The sequence below is a fragment of the Ornithodoros turicata genome, chromosome 6, assembly GCF_037126465.1.
Source record: "Ornithodoros turicata isolate Travis chromosome 6, ASM3712646v1, whole genome shotgun sequence".
In the NCBI taxonomy this organism is placed as follows: Eukaryota; Metazoa; Arthropoda; class Arachnida; order Ixodida; family Argasidae; genus Ornithodoros; species Ornithodoros turicata.
The window spans coordinates 60,493,738-60,518,253 of record NC_088206.1 but is presented as its reverse complement, the minus strand read 5'-3'; the positions used below and the strand labels follow the sequence as shown (position 1 = coordinate 60,518,253).

General features: G+C 45.6%; 3 protein-coding genes across 5 annotated transcripts in view; 1 reads left to right on the top strand and 2 right to left on the bottom strand.

Annotated features, from left to right (window-relative positions):
* Positions 1–119: 119 nt before the first annotated feature.
* LOC135396871 (gem-associated protein 5-like) lies at positions 120–4,474 on the bottom strand. The gene has a single exon (XM_064628076.1). The coding sequence runs from the start codon at positions 4,328–4,330 to the stop codon at positions 203–205; it is 4,128 nt and encodes a 1,375-aa protein (XP_064484146.1). The 5' UTR covers positions 4,331–4,474; the 3' UTR covers positions 120–202.
* Positions 4,475–4,646: 172 nt separating this feature from the next.
* LOC135396869 (coiled-coil domain-containing protein 167-like) lies at positions 4,647–8,040 on the top strand. Of its 2 annotated transcripts, none has more exons than XM_064628075.1 (4): positions 4,647–4,816; positions 5,172–5,224; positions 7,677–7,729; positions 7,828–8,040. In XM_064628075.1, the coding sequence occupies exons 1-4, from the start codon at positions 4,775–4,777 to the stop codon at positions 7,944–7,946; spliced, it is 267 nt and encodes an 88-aa protein (XP_064484145.1). In that variant the 5' UTR covers positions 4,647–4,774; the 3' UTR covers positions 7,947–8,040. The 2 variants fall into 2 exon arrangements, with proteins under 2 accessions (XP_064484145.1, XP_064484144.1); XM_064628074.1 differs by having other exon boundaries at positions 4,648–4,816; positions 5,130–5,224.
* Positions 8,032–24,516, bottom strand: part of LOC135396868 (potassium channel subfamily K member 1-like) — a 163,477-nt gene continuing 146,992 nt past the window's right edge. For both annotated transcript variants that reach the window (XM_064628073.1, XM_064628072.1), the window contains exons 2-5: positions 15,468–15,608; positions 15,186–15,397; positions 13,410–13,596; positions 8,032–11,582 (exon numbers count right to left, since the gene is read on the bottom strand). In XM_064628073.1, the coding sequence (XP_064484143.1) occupies positions 11,332–11,582; positions 13,410–13,596; positions 15,186–15,397; positions 15,468–15,608 (791 nt within the window). In that variant the 3' untranslated portion in view covers positions 8,032–11,331. The remainder of the gene's footprint in view (positions 11,583–13,409; positions 13,597–15,185; positions 15,398–15,467; positions 15,609–24,516) is intronic.

Sequence of the window (24,516 nt, the reverse complement as noted above, 5' to 3'; positions counted from 1 at the left end):
CTGAAAACTTTCGAACCTGTCTCATTTGAGAGGGTCACAGATTATCATGAGCGTGTGCAGTATGAGTGCACTGAAGTCAGATATGCGCATCAACAAGACACAGCTGGCAACCACAAACAAAACATTTGTAACAGTTTAATTTAAACCTTACAGGTACACAATGCAAACAAAAACAAATAAACAACAAGATGATGAACAACGATTAAGCATCACCGCTGCCTGGGTTTTCGCTTAAAATTAGTTCCTTCCAACTGGTCAAAGTATTCTTGAACCTAACAATCTCTTTATCGTCACAGCACTTCAGCATGACTAAAATCGTGTCAATCAGAGCCGACACATCTGGAAAATTACAGTCCAGAGTAGCTTCCTGCAGCTCGTTTTTCAAAATTTCACAGTCTCTCTGCAGTGACAAAGTATCCACATCTTCTGCCAAACGATCTTCCACATCATGGGCAACGTCCCCACTAGACTGAAGAGACATTCTCATTAACTCGACTCTCCTGTGCATTAGGAGCTCCTGTTTTCTTCGGAGCTTCTTCATTAGGTGCTCCAGGCACGCGAGCGAAGGACTTAAAATGAGAGGTTCTAACCTCTTCAGAATGTCAGAAACTGAAGACGAACCCAAAGGAATCTTTTCAAGGACTTCTATTACAGCTACAGAAAATAGGAGACCTAAAATGTCCCTGCCAATATTAACCTGCGCTGCATTTCGTCCTTTCAGCTTCAAGAACTCATCAAGCAAACTGACCGTAGACGCAGGGCACTGAAAATCAACTGATACTTCATTCTCCTTAAGGCAGTCCAAGATAACTGCCACGTCACCAGAGAAAGCCGTATCTTCGCCCGAAACTTTTGTGCAATAAAGAAGCGAGCAAAGCTGGTTGAAGAAGTCTGTACTGAATAACAGACTGCACGAAACAGCTTTGGCAACATTCAGGTCATACGTTTCACTTTCGAGAACGGCTAGAGTCAAGCAGACGGAGCTGCGGAAAAGGGCTTCTTGTTCCGTCACTGAATTGCAAGACACTTTGAGGAGGTGTCTCAAATCTGCCGACTGCTCTGAGGCTTTAAAGAATGGGACGTTGCAGCTGTTCCACGTTTCGCGGACGTTCTGCAAAAACTTGGCGGACACATCCGCATGCCCGCCCCGGAGGATTGCCTCATTGGCTTGTCTGTCTTCGCCGCTTCCTTCTGTGGAAAACTTACTTGCAGCTTTTATGCATGCAAGTGCTTCCGTAAGACATCGATGCATCCCAACTAAACATAGGAACACTTTTGGCTTTTCCTGTTCTTCCACTAACTTCTGTGCCGTGTCCCAATCCTTCTGCTCCAGTGCAGCTTCAATTGCATCTGCAAACACTGCGTTCGCTTCCGCCTGTAGCCCAAACTTCTTGGCAATGTATGCTGCTGCCCGCTTAGTTCTTGCGTCTCTCCTGTTCTGTAAGACTTTTACCGCATTTCGAGCGTCGTCTGCTGCTAGGTAGCACCTTGCTGCTTGCTCGTAGTTGCCAACTCGTTTTGCTTTTTCTGCCCATGCAACATATATGTCTGCTGTTTCGGGATCTCCTTCTACAAGGTGTGCCTTGGCAATGACCAAAGCCTCTCGCACATGACCATTGCTGCACAAAAGTTGTATAGCTTCCGGTATTTTGTGGCATGTCAGGAGGTAGAGGGCAGCACGGTGGTGCTCGCCATCGCTCAAGAGCTGTTCCGCATACTTCTCACACATCTCCAGCCAGAGTGTCCGAGAGACTGACGGAGCGAGCGAAACGAGGGTGTCGTTCAATTTTCTGGCAGCAGCGGCTTCGTGCAATGCTTCGGCTACGTCGCCCTTCCAAATCATCATTTGAAATGCTTGATCGAAATTGAGATCCTTCTTGTGCTGGCTAATTTCAGTGCAAACTGTAGCTAACACGCCTTCAGTGTCAAGGAACATGTTCAGGTGACTATTCGGTTCTGTAAAGTGTCCACGAGCACAGCTTTTATCTGCTAGCTTGTCAGCTAACGACATACAATCTTCGGCTGCAAATTCCTTTGGCTTGTTCTCCTGTGCAGAGAATGCAGGAAAGAAGGATTTCATTGGCTTTTTCTTCTTGCTTCCACTGGGTGGACCTGATTTAGCACTCGACGATTTCCCTGGTAACTGCACCAAAGAATCTCGTCCTTCACTTGATGAACTCTTGCTGTCGAGTGCCTTCTCTGCACCATCCGTTTCACTATCGCACAGGGTGTCGGATGCTAGGACGATGGGTTTCGGAGCAGCCTCGGCTTTCAGCTTTTGCTTCTCCGTTTTAGAAGGGGCAAGTGTATCTTTCTGCTGTGAGACTAGCCAGCGTCTCACAGTGCAGTCTTCGCCACCAGAATACACGACATCTGGATCAACTGGACTCCAACAGCAAGAAATCGCTCGCCCAGAATGGCCTCGGAAGTTTGCAACTGGCCTGTTCTGCACGGCGTCCCAGACCTGCACTGTGCCGTCGTAGGATGCGGAGGCCAGGCATCCCTCACGGAATGGACTCCAAGAAAGCGAGACCACTTTTGAGCTGTGGCCGATCAACTGCGTCGTGGATTGGGTGACGTGCAGGACTTCGTCCTTTTTCCCGGCAAGACCTCTCAAGTCGTAGAGATGGATCGGACCTTCGCACGACGAGCAGGCCAGGAAGAATTTTAGCGAGCTTTCTTGAAGCGACGAGGCCGTGTGAGTTGGGTGCCACAGCACGTTTTCCACGGCTTTCCTTTGCGCTTCGAGTATGGCAATTTTTCTCAGAGTTTTCGAGCTGTAAATATGAACAGAGCCGTCCATACTCCCGAGTGTGAGAAGGCAAAGGTCCCTGTCAAAATTCACGGCGGTCCACTTCAATTTTGTCGAAGTCTCCTTCAGTACGGATGTGCTTAAGTCTAACGCTTCCTTCTCCAACTTTGGCAAGTGGTGCACTTTCACTTTCCCATCACCACAAGAGAGAAGGAATGCCTTCTCTGCTTTGTCGTCCGAGTCAAGGTCGGGCAGTTCGGCCCAGCAAACGACGTACGTGACTTGCTTGTGGTGTGACACTGACACAACGGCTTGCTTCGTGTTTACGTTAACTGTTCCCACTTTGCCGTCGTCCGTGCCAAATGCGATGACGTCCTCTTTCTTTGGATGCCATGCCACTGTCATAACTCGCCCACGAATGCCTTGCCAGAATGACGCGCTGCTATACGGGTTTGTGACACAGTCCGTTCTCCACAGTTTTATTGTGCTGTCCCCACCTCCTATTGCGAGTGACGCGCAGGCAATCGGAGAAAAGCTCAAGGAATATGGGAAACCCCCAAAAGAAGGAATGCAGTACGCAGACTTCTTTGCTGCCACGTCCCAGAAGACTATGTTCCGATCAAGCGACGTTGAAACGACGTAGGTCTTTTGTTGCGCTCCAACGATAGTAAGGCTGAAGACACATCTGAAGTGACCTGCAGAGTCACTTTCCACCTCCAGGAAGTCCCACCCTGAACGCGGCGAGTGTGTGTCACACAGACAGACGTCCCCTGCCATCGTAGAGCACGCGACCACACCTGGAGATGACGGCACCCACGTCGCCACAACCCACTGCCGACCTTTTTGGCTGACGTCGACCTTACGGTTCTTTGAGGAAGCCGGGATTTTGAGCGTGTGTCTCGCTTTCTCTATTTCCACGTCCCATATTCGTAGCGTACGGTCCAAAGCTGTCGAAGCTAGCTGCAGTTCTGAGCTGCCTGAAGGAAGAGACCAGGACATTGACAAGACATCTTCCGTGTGCCCTTTCAACTTATAGATGGCATTGTTGCCCTTTTTCAGGCCTTGCACGACTATAAGGCCACCCTTATACCCCAGAGCTGCAATGTCTGGGTTTTGTGGGTGTGACCTCAAAATAAGGAGTGACTGGGGAGAACACGTCTGCACTGGCGAGACAACGTTGTGCGCGAAGTCCCACACGAGCAAGCTACCTTTCTCGCCGCTGAAAATGACAGATGTGGACAGATTTCCCCTCCAATCTGCGTCCACAACAGCAGTGTGGCAGACAGTTTCTCGCACAATAGTTTTCGTTGATACATTCCAAACACGCAAGGATTTGTCGTCTGAAACTGTCAATAGGTTCGGGGTCTCTCCGTTAAGTATTTCGCTGCGACAGAACGACACAGAAATGACTCTTCCCTGAGATACACAGAAATTGTCTTTGTAAGAGGGTGTCCCTTGTGACGCATCTACGATGACCACAGAGTTTTTAGCAGCGAAACAGAAGAGTCCGTTGCCGGTGCCATCTGACACATGGGGACTGTACCAGTTTGGTGATGGAGGAATGCAAATGTTTGTCATCTCTGTAATGTAGCGGTGACAACGTGATGTTACCGTAACGTTTACGCTGGGCAGTCACAAGAAAACAAGTACAAGTCCAGTAACGTTGCGGGAAGAACATAAAACGTTCGCGCTGCGTCGGAAGCGTGCTTTCGATTACGCCGCCATTACGTACGGCATTGAGAGGATTTATTTTATTTTTTAGCTTCAGAGCAGCACTGTAAGAACATCCTCATGCACAAAAAGTAAATTTATTACAGAATACGAATAGTTAAAGTATGTCTAAACTGCAACATAAATTGCCACTTGCAAAAATCGTCTGCTCTGCTCCCACGCCAAGCCTTGCTCAGAGGTGTCTCCTCAATCGGTCGCCGCGTGGATTTCGTTTTACGCTATCGTGCAAAACAGTCCTTAACGCGTGGTTTATGGTTTGAATTGCAAAGTTGCAACTGATCTTCATTCATAATGCCGGACGTTGATACATCGAAGACATCCGTGTTGAAAGAAGTAAGGGCTGCAAGTCATTACGGCTGTTTTTACAGGCAAAACGCCTCTGTTCCTCTGTTTCGCTCTTTTCTCTTTACGTAGCTGACTGTACGGAGCGGTCGTACGGAACATCAGGGGTATCACTGTGTCACAGTGTATCGCACATACAGGTATCACGCCAGCCCTTTAAACCGCAACAGTCGCGTGCGTGATGAGCATGCAAACGTTTTATGCTTTCACTTTGTTGCTAGTGTTTGTGTCATCAGATTGTTCGTACTTTCTTCTAATTATTATTGTGGTCATCACTGCATGATCAATTCTTTTGTGTCCTTAGATCGAAAGAAATGAAGCAACAATTCAAGACTACATGTTTCAGTTGGAAACCCTCGAGACAACGCTGCGACGAACACAGATGACGGATGAGGAGAGGTACGTTTGTTCTTGTGAGCTCTTCAAGGTGGTACAGTTCTAACTACCAAACGTTACAGAGGGAATGCACATTGTAGAAATTCCAGTAAGAGGCACAAGAGCTTTGTTGCTTATTCGTCCAGAACTACAGCCCTGTGGCTGTTTCGTATGTGTGTGATCAATATGTATGCAGCATTCTATGAAAATTTCGTAATTGGAGCAACAACTACGAAACGGTGTAATATCTTAAGAGGCACTCAACGTACCTTGAATATCTCGGGCATTCACAAAAGCGTCTTTCTTGCCTTAGCTCTGTTTGCCTTAGCTCTTAGGGTTGCTCTCACTTTCTTGCCATTCATCTCAATCATGATGCAACCATACAACCAAGGACAGCTGCTGATAAAAAAGTCAGAGAGTGCTATGCAGTAGCAGGGCTCAAATCCACACCTCTCTGACTGCCGGTCATTTGTGCTTCCTTTGCACTACGCGGATGTCACGCCCTCATCAACATTTCGAGGCCTCACTCAAAAAGACACTTCACTCTGGTCGCATTCTTTCTTACATTTTGTTCTGTGTGCATTAACACCAAGATGCACAGGTACCAATTTGACCAGGTAGTAAAGCAAAAGTCAGCAAGTGCCAGTAGCAGGAATCGAACCCATGTCTGACCGACACTCGAATATGTGAGGGTTTGTGCGTCAAAATGCCATTGCTCTGTTTCTTTTTTCGTTTTCTAGAAAACGAAAAAAGAAACATGCAAACTAGGAGCCAGTCCGATATAATTAAAAAAGCTGATGCAGTCAACCCTCACTTTATGAACCCTCGATCTATGAATTCTCTCACTTTATGAACTGTGGTTCTTGGGACAAGTCATCTCCACTTGTCCTTCCCCTTCGGTTTATGAACCCTGGACTTCCAGGGTTTCAGGGATGAACCGTGAAAACCCCACCAAGTATGAACTGGTCAATAAAGGCCAACAAAGCGTAAACATAGAGCATCCCATGTCTAACTGTCAAAGATCAAAATTAGAAAAAGTGATCTACCTATTTGCCACAAAGTATGTTCCATCTTTCTGGGGCATGGACAGGCAAGCAGCTGTCACTGGAATGGATGCATATTGAAGGCATGTGATACTGAACTTCGAAGGCAGGGATGATGATTCAAGCATTGAATTACTAATGGGTATCCTGAGGAAGATTGACACTGGAGAGACAATGTTGCAGGGCGCTATTACAAAATAGTTTGGGAAATAAACTTAACCCACTCACAACCCATTTCCTATTGTTCTACAGCTTTTGCACCTTGCACACATCACAGCTTTGAAGATGTTAACTGATGATGATGATGTTAATGGTGGTGGTAGGAGAAAAAAAATTGAGATGTGAGTCCACTCACTGCGGTACAAGCTACTCCAGATCTAGTAGAGGAAAAAGGAAAAAAAGAACGTCTAAAGAGACGAGAGCTCTGCTATGGCCTTAACGAAGGTGATGTGTGAGCGCTGTGCACCCTGACGATGAATCGCAGGCCATTCGCTTGCGTAAAAATGGTGACGACACAACGTGATAGCTCGTCTTTAGTGCAACTATCATCACTTGTAACCCCTCACCGCCCAGCTGTTCGTACGGGGTGTGGGAGGGGTAGCCGCCCCGAGCACCTTCCCCAGAAGGAATGCAAGACGGCAGGTTTCAGGTTTTCGGAGTGTCTCTCAGGGCTGAGCAATATGAAGCAAAATTCTGGATAATTTTCACTGTAGAATTTCAGATGCGAGCACATGTAATCTTGCCTACCACCACACCCACACAGCTGTGCCCCTGTTGTTATGTAGCCTCCTCACCTGCCAGTAGCATGCATTGTAGACTCGGTCTCGTTGCAGACAGATGCAGGCATAACAGCCAATAAGCGAAGTCTTATTGTTAGCCTAACGGCTTCTTCACCCCCCTATACAGTCAAACTCCTTTATAGCGAACACCTTTTTAACGAAAATACCACTACAGCAAATTTTTTTAGGTCCAGCTGGAGCCCTATAGGTCCAATAATGGACATCCTTTTTAACGAAAATACCTTTACTGCAAATTTTTTTTGCTGTCCCCTGAGTTTCGTTGTAAAGGAGTTTGACTGTACCTTGCACAGCACGGCATTGTGAAATCATGCGTTACATAAAGCATATATGAGAACAATAAATAGGCGAGATATCGAAATTTTTGAAAATTTTTGCATGGTCCTTTTAACATTGTTTGCAACATTTTGTCAACATAAGGTTTTGGTGACAGTGGGCACGGCAGTAGACAGCTTGAATGTACATGTACACTGCTTATTTTATACACCTCTTTGTTGCTACTTGCTGTAATTATCTATTAGTATTAGGACTTTATGAAGGAATATGTAGCAAGTTGAAGCAAGCAACCACTGCTTATTACAGACCTCCTTTGACCCTTCAACCTGAACTACTCCCAAATTTGTTTTTTCCTTTTAGGCTCAAAGTAGAGGATGATGTGAAAACTGTGAAGAATCAGCTTGCTAATTTAGGTGAGCTTAGCTAGAGATGTGAAATGCAGTCTTGTTGCTGCTGCACCGCAACTAAATGTGATGTCACAAGGAGCTGTTTTTTTCTCTCTCTCTCCTAGAAAAACAACTTGGTCACCTTCGGAAAGAAAACAGGAAGAGCATGGCCATTGCTGCATGTCTGTTTGTGCTCTTTCTAATGCTCTACTACTTCCTCATGGTCAGGACTATAACAGGATGATAGTATAGCATAAATGACAAAGGCCGCTCAGTTCCCATTGCATCATTACTGTTCTACATTGCATCGCATTTATAAAGAAAATGTCTCGACATGAGTCACGTTTATTTTCTTAATTGTGACAGTGGGCACAGCTTCCTAGATTGGAAAAGAACACAGACACGATAAGCCAAGTAGAATCATCCTAGATTTTGTACAATGCAAATGAGTTTAATCCAGTTGAAGTTGATTTCTTCCTCTCCGGTCAAGTACAACACAATAAGAAGCGTTGAAGCTTGCAACATTTCCATCTCTCATGCTGTACAAACGTGGCGTGGGTTGCCCCCGTGCCATAAAATAGTTTATTTACTGGCACACAATGATCAGAAATAGCAACACCAGCTTCGTGAAAACAGAAGAGAAAAATGCCTTGCATGTGTCATAAACTCTGTGATATTAACATGCCCTAGCTGTAGGTGCACACACAAAATCCTTCTTTGGCAACCAGCAAAATTTCTGAGTAAAAGCTGGAACGGAAATACAAACCATGCCTGCTGTTGTGTTACTGTTTGAGGGGACTGTGCACTGTGGCTTCACCACCTCAGTAATGGTGATTCACAGCAGGGAATGCGGATATCACAAAGCATCTAGTCCATGCCACTGATCAGTTCTGTGTTCGTGATGCGATGTATCGCTGTTTTCTGATCACCATGTGCAAGATCCTCTACGTTAAAAGGTACACTATTTGAGTAAAATTTGTAATGAAGTACCTTAAAAACGGCCCCACTAAATATATCACATTGAGATGATGCGCTGACAACACCCTGTTACACACATAAATATATGTACGTACGTCACACTGAAATGAGTATACCTCATACTTCTTGTAGCGTATCATATGTACAGGCTTATGTAGTAGAGATACAACAGCAAATACCGATTCCAGTGTGTGCCAGTGATATCACAAGGAAAAGAGTGTATGATATGATTCGTCATGATTGAAGGTAGTTTTCTGTTTACCAATGTGTGAGATACCCTAGTAGCACGTGTTCGTCAAACCCGGTAGCATGCAGTACTTTGAACTGAAAACGAATTTCTATTTCTGTTTGGCTCCACATAATATGTAGAAAACTTCATGGATTCAGTTCCAGATCAACGCAATTGAGCTCTATTCGAAATCTTTTGTAGACTGCATTTTATTGACCAATTTCTAGTTACCTTTAACCTTGATGTCTACGTCCATTGTGCAAAGGAAAACAATGTCATTTCTTTTCATTACAACTCTGTCTTGTAATTCACCTTGTAATTACTAACTTGTAATTTCTGCTTAATTTAATTGCAGTTCAGCAGTTTGGGTGTGGTGCCCAAGCTTCATGTACTGTGGCACAGGTAGTGACACAGAGAAACAACAGTAAGCTTGTGCTTACCTGTGTTTTAAAACGGTATCACGGTTTTCCGTAGGCACACAAACCTAACCAAATATTTTGTGAGTCTCCCGCATTAAGTCTGACAAATACGACAATACGAATATATTAATCTGTTGCTTTGGTACCTAAGCATTTTATGTGATTTGACCTGGCACTCTGTTATAAGTTAGAACTGTAGAACGTTTCCACATGATGTTACAGCCAGAGTGTTCGTGTTGTGGCAAGGTTTCATTTCTGTATCTTTCTATTGGTTGTCTTTCTAGAAGGTGACTATACCGTTGCCATGGAAACGGCAATCTTCAGAGCAACGACTAGAAAGGTGGTGCTGCGAGTGCAAGCACTCTGTAGCATCACATTAGTGTTGTTTTGATCCGATAACAATGTACATATGAGCGTAGGTTTAATTACTCTCCGCAGTGAAAGTGTTCAAACAGTAAATTTCCATTGCATTACGGTGGTACGTGTGAGATCACTAGAATGAGGCACTGATATGAAGTTGTAGGATGGGATATCTTTACAATGCATCTTAATTTTAATAACAGTAAATTATTTGTAGATTTTTGATGGAAGCAAGCGTATAAATATAGCGCACTTTCGCTCTTGACAGACTAGGTCGATGGTGTTGCGCATCAGTCATCTCAGAGTAAAGTTCAGGCACACGATAAATCTCCGAAAGCCCTTGGGGGGGGAAAAAGTCGAGGCTCCGTAGCTTTTAGTAGCATAGTTCAGTGGACACGGTTTGGACACGGATTTGCACATGGCTAGTTAAGGTCGACATCGAGATGCGAAAGGGACGACACAGTGAGCTGGGAAAATGTGACTGGTATTCCTTGGTGGAAAGCGAAACTCGTTTAAAGATGTTGCTTCACAAGATTTAGAGTGGTCATGAAATCACATGCTGGGGACATTTAGGGAGAAAAAGGAGGTACTACAAATATAGCTCGGAGTATACGTGGAAGTGTTCGGGTGATAGAAATTGTCTTGTCAGGCAATCGCATGATAAAAACGGGGATCGGCAGGCATTCTATGTATGCATCATTTAGGGAAGACCCCATCGTGCTTGCATTGGTATGAGATGACACTTCACAGGCAGCGTTAGGCAGAAGCGACTTTCGCGTGCCCCTGCGTCCCTTCTGTTGTGCGGAAAGTAAAATAGCTCAGCTTGTTTTTGTGAGTAGTGTGCGATATACATCGGGAAAATGAAAGCAAAACAATAATGTTATTCTCCCTTGACTAGGGCTTGTGTCGCTACACACGCCTGCACACCAGTTGTCACGTAACATTTTCTTGATTCAAGAAGCTTCGAATACAGCTGGAATGTGTTGGGAAAATTATCAATATCGTCTGCGTAGGCGACATGTTGAGGTGTTTTCGCTCGTTACCACTAGCAGGTCTTCTAAGAAGTAGGCATTGGTGTGGCAGTTTTGATTCCTTCGAGGAAAAATTGCAGCGGCTATGTAACACCCCTTTTCCATAAGCCCTCACCATACTCTCGTCCTAAACTGAAATTAGGAACGCATTCGGAACAATATCTCTTCATGTGCATGTGAACTCCATATCTGGAGGAAGAACCTTTCATAGTGGATGTTTTTGGCACTGCAACGACGCTCGCCATGCCTCATTAAGAACCATATTCGTAGCCGCGCATCGCCCATCGTGGCCTCTTAATTATCCTACTGGCGCGTCAGTTTTGTGCCAGCAGTAATCGTAGTTGTGTTTCGTTGTGCTGCCTAACTCGCCTCCTACACTTTGTGTACCGTTGTGATCGTCACGGCAACCCGTCCAGTCTTGACCTTCGTTTCTTTTCTTTTCTAGCACATCTAGTGAACACAGTTAGGAGTCCAACAGAGTCTCCGATACAACCAACAACAATAGCAGCGTTGATCTGCTTAGAGGAGCATAGATTTGTTGCTGTCTGTTTTGATTCCATGCTGTCACAGCGCACCAAATCCTTGCGGGAGGGGTATGAGCTGCGATGGGGGTCAGGGGTTGTCCTCTGGCGACGAGGAGGAGAGGGGAGGGTGGGCCTTGATGTGGCGGATGGAAGGCGGAGCAGGTTCATCAACCTGTTGGGTGTATTTGGGACCCAGGCCATGATGGAGACGAACCTTTTCAGGGTCGTTTGTCATTTCGTCGCTCTTGAGCAGGAAGAAGATGCCAATATTGAGCTGCGGTATGTCATAGAGGACATTCAGCAGCAGCATCATTGAGGTGAGCCCTATAAGGAGGTAGCCTGCGGAAGAAATGAGCGGGTCTTAGGGACATGGTTGCACAGGGGAGGTCTCACGAGCAGAGTTTGCCGACAGATGCAAGGAAGGCTTCATCGCTTTGGATTTGTGAAAATTATTCTTCTCATAGAAGCATATTTACTAGGGATGGGCAAATCGAATCCTCGAATCCTAGGCAAGGATTCGAGATTCGGGAATCCAAATCCTTGTGCAAACAACAGTGAATCGAATCTTTTGAATCCACCAACCACGTTTGTTTGTTTCTTTTTAAAATTGGCGCCTCCAGAGTCTGCAGAAAGCCTGATTGGCTGGCAGCTATTTTCTTGTTTGTTTTGTTTACATTGCTCTGGACTGAAAGAGTTCATGCAGGAACTCTTACATTACAAGTTTAAAAGTAACATAGTTTTGCGTTTGATTGCCTCTTAGTTTTATGGAGAAAATACAGATTGACAGCTTATGTATTTCCTGTAGTCACTCAACAACATGTCGCATAAATTTCATTTAGGAAGTATATGGATGTGTTTTCTCCCGATTATTTAATTTGGTTTTCATTAAACAAAGGCATAAAATTCTACTTCAAGACACTTTTCAGTAGAAGTGTTTTTTCCCCATGTCTTTTTAAACTCTTTTTAAAGAAAGGATTCAAAAGATTCGAGATTTCTGGATTCGCGTAACCTTCCTTGGATTTGAATTCACAAAATTCTGGATTCGTCCCATCTCTAATATTTATGGTTATCGGAAAGCTCTTGTTTCTTAAAAGAGACCTAAGATCTGCGACATTGTGTTTGGTAAACAGCTCTGTATATCGAAAGCAATTTATGCACCAAAATGTACTGTACAGCTCAATAAAAATTGTATACTTTGAATTGTTCTTCATGCATAATGCAGTGCCACACAATAACAGGACTGGAACCTGTCATAGTGAGATTGTTCACAAAATTGTGCTGCAACTACAAAAATTATTTTTATCTAGACTTACCTACACTAAACGTAGCGCAAAAGCCTAAAGTTTTTATCAGTATTTATACCTGCCTTGAACCTTGTACCCGCATTCACTAGAAACATTTTTCGTGATCTCCTCAATGGAATCTCTTCCATAGCAATTCCAAATGAGTGCTCAAAGCATACCTGCCAACTCTCCCGATTCATCCGGGAGACTCCCGGATTCGGACCGGTTTGTACGATTGTACGTCCGAGAAGCAAATCTCCCGGAAAATGCAGTTTCCCTCTATATATCAAACGCCTGCTTTTTCTCTGGGCACACAGACGAAAACGTCAATCCAATGCCAGCCCGAATGCCGTCGGCATCGCTGCCGCTTCCCGGAGCCTCTGTGTTACTTAGTTCAGGCGTTCTGGTCATGGTTCTAGTTCTAGCACTTCTAGTTTCCGTGCATTTCCTTTATGTTTTCGGGCAACAAAGGTGCCTTTGCACTAGCTGTTTCGACCTTGTGTACCTCGCAAAGAGAACGGAGACATAGTTTTGTGACCTCACGTTCTTTTGAGAAAGTGTCATAGCCTTGTCATAGCTTGACACCCAGATAGTTTCTTGGAGAGAGCAAAGTCTGTTGCTGCAAAACTTGTGCCCGACGAGCCTAATGGGGTGAAGTGTGCTCGTGTTACGTATGCAAATAAAAGCCACCCCCAACATCAACTTTCTCCTACCCCCCCCCCCCCCCCCCCCCCCCCCTCCGGCGCGCTTTTGAAATCTCCCTAGTTTGGATGTTCGCAAGTTGGCAGGTATGTCAAAGTCTTTCAGGCTGCTCATGTTATTAATTAGAAATTGTTGTCCGGGGTGCTGTGATTATGGCGATTCTGCATTCGATACGGCTTACCGACGACAGCGACCTTGTACAGTGGCCTGTAGGGTTGGTTGTAACTGTCTCCAGGTGTGTAGTCTCCCAGGCCTATAGTAGTCAGGGAGATGAAACAGTAGTACAGGGAGTCCACATAGTTCCATTCTGGTTCCAAGTAGGAGAAGATGGTAGCAGGGACCAAGAAAAACAGCACCACCACCAGCAACTGTGTAAAGAGTACACGGATTCAGCTGTAGTCTCGCAAACCTCTGCTGCCTAATGCATTTTGTAGCTGTATTTCAACTAGAAAGCTGTTTTGCATCAGCATAGTTCTCACCGTGTTCACACGTATTACTGGGGTAGAGTATCACCCCTGCTGATGAAACTCCCCATTCATCATCTCACAATAAAGTTGTTGTTGTTGTCGCTGTTGTTGCATTCATGTTATTTTCTTTTTACAGACTTTCTGATACAATGCTTTCCCTGTTCACTTTGCAACTATCATTTAGACAACATTTTGTTTTTGTTTGCATATTTTGCTCTTGTTTGCTGCTCAATTTGTTTGCCTGTTGTTACAATTAAAATTACCGTGTGTACGTGTAAAATACATACAGAATGGATGTCAGTACGCTAGATTCAGTATTTGAGTTATGGAATGAGCATGTATTTCTGTACTGTGTCTAAAATATGCATGTTCGCATATAATGGTGCACAACAACAGGTATCTCTTAGTGACTCCCTTCAGTAAGGTGCCTGAATGAATAGGGTGCCTGAACTAGCTCCCTCTGCAGAGGGAGCTATTGAGGCACCCTACCCTTCAAATAGCTTCAGTGGTAGTTTTATTATATACGGCCACCAATTACCTGGTAAATCGAAGTAATGCAAATCTTTTTATTTTTTCTTACCAGAGTGAAGGGGCTGAATATATGTAAGATATTATAATAAATTAACTGCTCAGATTTTATAACGTGTGCCGCGCATATACCCTCCAATTTCCACCAGTTTCCCAAGGAAATAAAAGCATTGGAATGAAACAGAGAATGCAGAGGCGCAGTAAGTTGAACTGCTTCGAACTTAAAGACAGAAGACAAAAAACAAGAGATATGTCCACTTGACGTTCTTTGGTGCGTTGCGCTCGAGTGCATAGAGAAAGCGCTTTTCGCTCCAAAGGTTAAAGTGAAGCTTTTCTTTTCTGTATTTTTCTGTAGATTACTTCTACATCTCTGAGCCTCTGTTGTACTTCACAACTTCTTTGCCAGGAGAACTACTGTATTTCACACATCATGAACTTGTGCAGGGATTTTCCTACACTCCCCCCCCCGAATTTTTTTTAGATTGCCCAATACAGCTCGGCTAGCACTACGTTCGCATCGAGCATCTCTGTGCTGCATACTGACAGCATACATTACGTCTCGTGCTGTAAACCTTAGATTACGATCAGTGCCATGTACACCCCCCAGAGGTCTCTTTCTGGGGAAATCACTGGGGGAACCCAGAACATTGGAAAGCTTTCTGCTTCGTTAGTGGACTGCGAAGGACTGTGTTACCCACCACCACTTTTATTTTTTACCAGTAAGACTCCCCGCTCCTTTTTTTTACGTAGTATCGCTACACCATTGTGGAAATGTTCAGCACATGATAAAAAACGGTCACTCTCTGACCTGCGTGCCATTACATTTGGTTCTGTTCCAGCAGATTTTGTTCACGTTACGCGGAACCGTAGGGTGCTTTCCCAGCACAACACGCGTGCGCTGCGGGAAAGAACGCTTTACGTCATTGTCTGGGGCCGCGTACGGCATACCAAATGCCACCTACCCCAACAATAAAGAGGTGTAGCACGCGTATGTTGAACGCTTGGTAAAGATGTCCCAGCCTGGAGTTGAGGAACTGAAGGAGGTAGGTGACCGGAATCAGCAACCGCTCCACAAAGGCAGAGAGCAGGATCAAGGTCAAGGGGATCCCGATCAGACCGTACACAATGCAGAAGATTTTGCCGCCTGTCGACAGCGGTGTGATGTTGCCATATCCTGAGGAATCACACAGAGTGGCAGGTATTAACGTGGGAACAGGCAGCGCCGAAGGACCGAGTGAACCTACCTATAGTTGTAATGATTGTGCTCGAAAAGAAGAAAGAATGACCGAAACTCCAGTTTGGGTCATTGGTGACATTCTTGATCGGAGACACCCTGTTCTCATGAGCCTTCACTATCTCCACTATGAAGTTTTCCAGAGCCTCATCTGGAAAGAAAGAAAGCAGAACCACGTCAAGTTTTGTAATAGAAGTAGAGTTCTTGCGTTCTGGGTAACATATATGATTCTCAGGATGCCTCGAAGGGGCAGTAATATAAGATATACATATATATAGTAATGAGATAATATAAGCAACAATATAAGAAACCGGCGTTCCACAATTTTTCCAACTGTCCCAATCCAACGGAAAACGGCTACGCATCAGTCCGTCAAAAAAGAGAAATGAATGAAGGAAGACAAATAAAAAATACCACGTGGCCTTTCTAATTAAGCTATGGCTTGGTGGTATAAAATGGTGGATGTACTGTTCTTCGTTTGCGAGACCTTAAGATAAGGCTGACGTGGTTTTGAGGGCGATACTGCATTGATATGGATGGATGGGTGACCTAAAAGATAATACGGGTATTGGAGGGGCCGAAAAAGCTCATAATAGGTTCGGCCACTGATGCTGTCACTGACATAGTTCCATTTGCGTCTGAAGTACAGCACGTGCACGGCACCGCGATGGCAAGCTTAGCTTTGTCAGGCATCGTAATGTAGGCTACATGGTGTTTTTTTATTCGCCTGAACATTTTAAAAAAAGAAAAACATGTGGCACAGCACATTGAGAACAGCACAGATACCGTTTTTGCAGGCCGATTATACGGCCAGGCGAGCATTCTTTCGAATTGCCTAAAAAAAACCCAAAATCGCACCTTTGGTAGTGCATTCGGGAGAGGGATACGAGGGCAGAATCCTCCTTTCCCATTTAAAGTCCCCATACAACCCCCCCCCCCAAAAAAAATATATTTTCTGGCTACCACACTGATTGGAGGTAGACAGCAGAATTGGAACCATCCATTGTTTAAAGCCACCCTATATTTATTTAAAAAATCCAGAAACTGGCATCTGCTTTCATGTGTTCATCTCCAAATTTCGCCCTGCAAATGAGCCGAAACCGAAACCAAGCGCGTCGGCAGATCAGCGCCCACTTCAATCGGCTACACCGTTCCAAACCCGTGGCCATCCGACGTGAAATAGGCGTTGTTCCTCCAGCGCTCGAGACGCGCTTGTTTCGCATTTGTTTCGCGCTTGTTACGCATTTGGTTCGGTTTTGTGACGAATATTTCAAGGTATTTTCTCGGTTCAGATCTTTTCAAAAATAGAGTGGCTTTTAGCAATGACAAGCTCCAATCCTGCTATCCGAAACTGGGCTTAGAAATACCACAACTTGCGACAACTTTATTTTTCACTGGTTCAATCACATTTAATTTATTGTGTTACTGCCTGGCGTAAAACTTGTACCTCGTACCTTGAATTATTGTTTAAATTACAGAAAATGTGTGCGTAACTCACTAGCTTCTCTCTCATCATTAGGTCATCGACTAAATATTCTGCCCTTTCCCGATCTTGTTCGTGAACGTCGTCTCCTATAGATCAACTCGATCTAACAGAATGAACAGGAGTTACATTTAACGACTATAGTTTGTATCGACCGAACAATGTGTATGGTACACGATTGATTGCTTGTTTTGGTGCCAAACTCTGGAATTCATCAACTATATATAGAACTGAGACGTGACACTCGACTAACGGCAAAGTTGAGGAAGTATATAATGAGCTTCTCTGTACATTTAATTTGACCATATCTGTACATTTATTTTGTGTTGTTTTATATTATGGGGTCCTGTTGTTGTTCTATATTATATGATTATATAAGTTCTGTGTTGCGGGGTCTCTACTAGCTTGCGCTATTGACCCTGCATCATAGAACTCTTGACTGGTCTATGCACGTAGTACTTGTTTGCAGGATCATATGAATAAATTTCAATTTCAAAATGCACTTTTAATTTTTTACACTGTAATTTTGTTTAAAATAAGACGCCGTGCTGCACTTGTTATATGCACATACAATGTTCAATGTATTATAAATATAACAACAGTGAATAAAGATAAAGATTTTCCTGGCCAAATAAGGATAACTGATGTGAGGAAACCCCATTCGTGAAGTCGCTATCGAAACAGGACGTCAAGACAGGAAAATGGCGGGATGAGAGCCAAAAGATACGAAGAGCGATATACCGTCCACGAGTACAGGTCGGGAGTACGTCAATGTTCCCCATTCGAACCAGTAGGAGCTTCTCTTCCAATCTGCACGCCAGGTAAACGTGATTTCGGGAAATAGCAACGACATCGGCTGTATCGCTCCCTACAAGTGTCACGTCAATGTAGTTCCAAAGGCCTTTGAGTGCAATTTGTATACAACTGTCGACGAGCATCGAAAGCGCCTCGGGATCGGTCACGTGATTGTGAGGACCATTAGGAATAGCCGAGGACCCGCTGACGCCATGCCATGGCTGAGAAGTTAAGCCACTTACAACACGTAGAAAAATAATTCTTTATTCTTTGTCTCTGCATCCGCTATCGAGTGCAGAACAATGCGTGCACGTGCAATTCATCACACGTACCAAAGTGTCACAATTCCTGTAAGGCTAGCACAATCTTAACCTGACACGTTAATAAATGACGAAAGTATGGTCCGCGTAATGCTCCAAACCACTATTATCGAGAAGTATAAGGTACTCTTGTCACATACATTGAAGGAAGATTGATTGATTGATTGATTGATTGATTGATTGATTGAATGAAGATTATTTGGAGCTTCACATGGATTACTCGCAACATACAGAGTCACAAACAGGTGCTCGTCAAAAGAGAAAAAACTTCAAGACCCCGTTTTTGTGTCTCTCAGAGCTGTAAGGTGGCTGTGGCCAGGGAACAATTTTTTTGTCAATTGATTTTATTTCGCATAAAAGGTCGACCTCACTAAAAGAATCGGTACACAAAATATACAAAATGCCGTCGTTACACGTTACTCGTAACCCACGAATTTTCCAAAGAACCCGCACAACTTCATAGTTTCGGATTCTCCAGGAGTAAATGACGTCATCGAGGGTCGGCGTCTCTCCTTTGTCTCCCGTCCGGCAACAGCGCCAGACCTTTGAGGCCAGGACGTGCAGGTTAAACCTGTGCTGTCCACCCATTGCAAAGGGGATAAGGCCGCCATCATCATCATCATCATCAAAATTGGAATACCGTACTCTGTAGTTGAAAGTCTGCCAGTAGCAGTGGTGAAGAAACGGATATCGACCGTATAGTTCCCTGTACCTTGGGGAGGTTACAAGGTTGCCAGACGCATTGCAAACTGAGTATCACATGGCGTCATACTTGCCGAAACTAGAAATTAATTTTATGATACTTCCGCTTCACACAGAGCAACGGTATTTTGGGCCAACACAGTGTGAGACACGTGCATTGCAATGACATCTAGAGCGCCCCCGTGGCGGACTTCAAGCACCATCCGCGCCTACTTTGCAAGGCGCAATCTACAGTAGCGTTATCTTTCTTCACCCCCCCCTCCTCCCCCACGCCTCTTTGATGCTTGTTCAACTCCTACGTTAGAGCAATGCAGTTGATACTTTGCCGTTGCACGTAACGAGAGTTTCCATAAGCAGGAGTGGGGCTAATGGGGTAGAAAACGCGGCCGAAACGCGCGCGTTTGTCAGCCCGGGTCCGCATGTGTCAGGTGCGGCAGGTGACACGTGGCACGCAAATAAGCCGCACAGGTGGCATTAACCTGCCACGAACAGCTGTCCATACCCGAACGGACTTAGCGCTCGATTTATGTAGCAGTTTCCGACGTACGTGCTTCAGAGGAGAAAGCATTGCGGGGTAACAAAGAGAAAGATATAAGGCTTGGAGCAAAGCGGCATCATTTGGTTTCAAAGTGAGAAAGAAAACAGCATCCTAGTTTAAAGGAGCATGGAAGGGCTGAGAGAAAGTCATGAGGAGCAGAAATTAGAATAGAGCTTTTGAGAAAAGCCAGAGCCACCTGCGGCGCCCGAGGTATCATGGGAAATTAGAGCGTCAGTTTCCTGTTTGCGGCTGCCGGTGCATGCGCAGACGCTCTGGTGGCATCTCTCTGTGAAACGTCATCGTTCGAACGCGTTGTGCGTTAGAATTTGCCAGTTGTAATGGACGCGGAAGAGGTAGAGAGTGCTCTCAAGAGGAAGCCGTACACTCTTGGTATGCCTTAAAGGAGCATGGAAGGCACTTGGAGCATACGGTTTTTTACTGCGTCCTTGAGCATACTACCTCCACTAACCGTCACGCAAAATATTTCATTTAGGAAATGCGAAGCGCGCAGCGGCGACGACCTTGCCCAGCGGCTCCTCGCGTCTCGTGACGTCAGGTGGCAGAGCGGTTTTCATTGGCGACCGAGAATCATCTGCTAGCGAGAGCGACCAGTCGACACACAGGGGTGGCATCCAATGTACCGGCTCCGTAGACGACAGTGTGCTGGGCGACCACAATGCATCCTGGACAGGTCCTGATCAGGTCCTGGTCGTACGTCACAGCAAACGTCAAGGCACACGTGACCTTAAAGATGGCGGCGCCCGTGATCGGCGCCCAAACCGTTTGCAAACAATGCGGTTGTTGTTTCTGCGCGACGTTTTGGATGTCTTTTGATCACGGTAATTCTTTTTGTCCGATAATCTCGCAGTAAAACGGACAGTTTTGCACGCATAAGGCCTCGTACCGTTGACGACTTCCAAAAATGTGATGACGACCGCGGGTTAAGACGCACCGCATAGTTTACGCTGGCAAAATACGTTCATTTCTTGGATTGATAAGGCGGAAATATGTCGGTAAGCGGCAAAACAACGTGTAAACAAAGTCACATGACCTCAAAATGACGTTTTCTATGACGAGCGACCAGGACAAGATGGCAGTTTTGCCAAAAGCACCCGCTTGAGGGTAGTTACAACAATGGCGGGTTTGTGTCACCCCTGTGAGTCGACACACGGGAAGGTGGCGCTTCAAAAAGAAAGAACAAAGAAGGCGCTCGCCTCAGTATTGCCGAGGCACGTGACGTTGGAGATAGACAGCCGAGGGGAGCAGCTTGGTCTTGCGCTCCAGGATTACGCGCTATATACACTCGCTGTTTTTGTGCGAACGTGTGTCCTAGGGCTTGCAATCCGAATTTCTGGTTCTCCCGACATATTTGTTTTAAAGTCTTTCCATGCTCCTTTCAACCATAGCTCGGCATTTCTGGTCGCGAAACTCACAATCACAACCATCTGATAAGGCATGAGCTCAACCACGTGCTACGAGGCCGAGCTCACGTGAAGGCCGACATGGCGTATCGCTGAGCTCGATGCCACATATTAGCGCACCAGATAACATCACACCTGTGACAAGAGATCGGCAAAATAACACATGTTCTGGCCGCAAGTGTGATGTTATCCGCCATGCATGGCGTATCGAAATGTCGACCTTCACGTGAGTTAACGCATTAAAAAAGCAGACGACACAGTAGTGTCTCTCAAACATGAAACATCCCAAGACACGCCTTGCGCCGCTGATTGGGGGGCACGGCCGCTTTTCTCGAAAGGTCATTACCATGCCCTGGAATACACACTCGCAAAAAAAAAGTGCGAGTGCAATGCGCAAGCCTGGCAAGTAAAAGAGGTTTCAAATCTCGCGCGTCAGAATTGCCTCTTCCCTCGGCTGTGAGACTGTGACACCATGTCTGTCGCCCAAGAGTGAGGCGCGCGCCTTCTTTTTTCTTTCTCTCACAATTGTATTTGGTACCGCCCATCCCACGTCTGAAGTGGAGCAGCCGACCGGTCGCCTTGCTCTTGTGCCGTAGCAGACGATTCTCGGCAGCCAATAAAAGTGCTCGGATGGTCTGAAGTCACGACACGTCAGAAGGAGCCGGGGAAAATCGCCGCGGCTGCGCGCAGTCTTGAGGCTAATTTTCTCTCATCCAGTTGTATCACTTCTTGCCAATCCGATCTTTCATCTTATAACTTATGAGATCTAACCGAACATTAAAACTGACTCTCTTTTCTTGCTTTGGAACCAATACACCAAAAAGAAATCTACAAGACACTACCATGGGGGACAACGCTTCTTAAATGTTCCGGACACATCGCGAAATTCGACGCGATTATGTCTTCATAACAACCAGTAACCGTGTATTCACACGAGCAATATTCCCCAGAATACTCCAGCGGAATGTGCGCAAAACGTTATGGTTATATATGCTGCCGTGTGAGCGCCACCGCACAAAGTCGTGTCTTTTCGTGTTCTAAAAATGACTGAACATCCTCCGGCTCAGCAGACGACAGACGACGTAGCAGACGACAAGGCCGCTGGTGTCGTCGTCTGCTATGTGCACTACCAACACCACCTTGACGGAGAAAGCCTGCTTACTGGTCGACGTGACGTAACAACTACGAGTCAGTCAAACAGGATCGTGTTTTCAACGGCAGTAGCCAATCACGACCGTGCTTTCAGTGGTCGTAGCCACGCAGGGGCGGATTTAAGGGTCTGTCATGGGGGGGGGGGGGAGGGGGGTCTTTAGGAATGTTCGGGCTTTGCTGCACAGCATCATCCAGGAGATAGGGTTTTTACATAAGGAACACAGCCGTATGGGGGGAGGGTCGCCCCCCCCCCTTAAAGCCGCCCCTGTCGCCACGGAGACGACAGACGAACCAAGTACCGTCGTCTGCGAGGAGTGATTGAACGTACTAAATGAGAAATCTTTAACATAAAGCGCAAAATGGTCCCGTACTTTTCTCAAGACTGGTTTTCTGGAAAGCGTGTTGCACTTTTTGTTTACAGATTCAGGTCTACAGGTTAGTCTACAGGTCTAAGTTAGCTGCAATCACTTGCGAGTTCTTGAATTCGCAGAACGACGAGTCGCGGTGCAGACGAATTCTGACTTCATTTTGACATAGCGAAGGAAGGAGAAGAGGCAATAAGTAAGCATTCTCTATCTAGTTGGAGTTGACAGTATGCCAATCCCGATATTCCAGCATCGTGCGAATGGTCAGCCCATGGGTCAACATACGAGGAGACGGAACTTCCGCCCCGGGAGTAGTGTCTTGCTTTTTCTTTCACTAGAATATTCCGTTGGGATGTCGGTCGTATGAATACACAATAAACGTCGAATGTCGCAATGCAGTGCACTTGTGCTAAACGAAATCGCACCGTGCTCCATCGCGGACTGCAGCACTTTAGCGCAAGAGTCTGAGGGTGTGCAAATTTAATCAGCATCCAACATTCCAATCTAGTGGTCAGCCAGCGTCGGCGGGAGGAAGTCTTTCCGGCGCAAACGGACGGAAGTCGTTCTCCGCTTCCGGTTAGCCCTCGTTCAGAGACGGAAATTGTCCTTGTTTGGTCGCCGTCACGTGACTAACATCCTATTCGAAATAAAGACGGGGGGATAAATGGCAATAACCCACGTAGTCCACACTCTAATAAAATAAAATAAAATAAAATAAAAGGGAGCATAGTTTTACTTTTAGTCCTTTTGAGGACTCATACAAACAAACTCATACAAAGTCATACAAAGTCGCGTACTAATGGCCTGGTAATGGTAATGGTACTAATGGTAATAATGGTAATGGTACTGTGATGTTACACGTAAGGTTTGTCTGCGCAGTGTGGTGACATATTGCACGTGCCGCAGGGTAGGACTGCGGATAATCGCCTACTTACGTCAGTTTCATTATAGAGCCACCACAGCATAATATAACCTCAAACCAGTCTTCTTTTGACGTCACATGTGTGTAAGCAGAGGGTCGTCTATCGAGAGACCAAGAGCCAGGAAGGAGGGAAAGATATTTCTTGTCTCTCCCATGCTTTTTTTGGGAACTGATTTCAGCTGAGAAAACAAGCAGTGTCACTCACAGCGCGGCGTAATAGGCAGAGCCTCGTACGCCCGTAGTGACTTCGACGAGTGTCTGCAGTGAAGCATCATGGAAGGAATAAACAGAAAATTACTCTCGCGCGATTGCGAAAGTATGCATACTATCGCTTTCGACATCCTGAAGCAATCCCGCACTCACTACAAAGTCTGCATTAAAGCTGGTGCAACGCGACACTTTCCCTTCATCAGACGACGCGTTTCTCCCAACGATGATGTTACGGCACCGAAAGATTTCTTGTCTGTTTATTTTACATGAAAGGGAATAGTAGGTCGGTCAATTGCTGCTTCCACTTATTTTGCATTACCACTTTCCTATTTTCAGTCAATCAATTTTATTATTTACTCTTTAAAGTCCAGGGGACGGCATCCGTTTTCTTTTTAGTTGACATCGAGAATCCTACCTTCAGCAACGCATCACATCATAGGCCATGATTCAACATAAACTTCACCTTCATCATCATACTGCAGCCCATCACTCAACATCATATCATTCTCCGCGATGCGACGGTGAACGGTGCCCGTTGTGACCACGATGAGTCGATTTGCCGACCTATGGTCCAACCATTCAACTCCGCAACGCAAGACAGCTGCGCCTCCTATCGTGTCTCGGCCGTCTCGACTCTCAGATACCGAAGTTTTTGTCACGAGACTTCCCTTGCATTGACGACGTCCGCCTTATCTGCGCTCACATATCTGGAGTGTACAGGAACGGCCACTTGCGGGCGTCGCTTCGCTCGAAGCGACGCGCGCAAGTGGCCGTGGTACAGGGAAGTGTCGGAACTTCGTCGTGTATGACTCAGGAAGCGAGATAACAGTGTGAAAACGGCACAGAGGGCGCCTAACACAGGGTCACACTAAAGCGGGAAGTTTTAAAATAAACCAGGGATAATTGTGAAGGGCTCCAAACGACCAAGGATTTTTCCAGCACCCCACCCCCTTAATACTTCCAAAAGATCTTACAACCTTCCAAATACTAAACCAAGAGAAAAAAGAGAAGTGCCTACCAGAATGGGAAAGAAAGTCCTAAAAGCCAACAGATATACTTCACATGCCTCTATGGAATCGAAGAGGAACAGTGTGGCCTGGACCGCCTTCACGGGGAACTATCATTTGTCTCGCAGAGTTCGTGGAAAACCC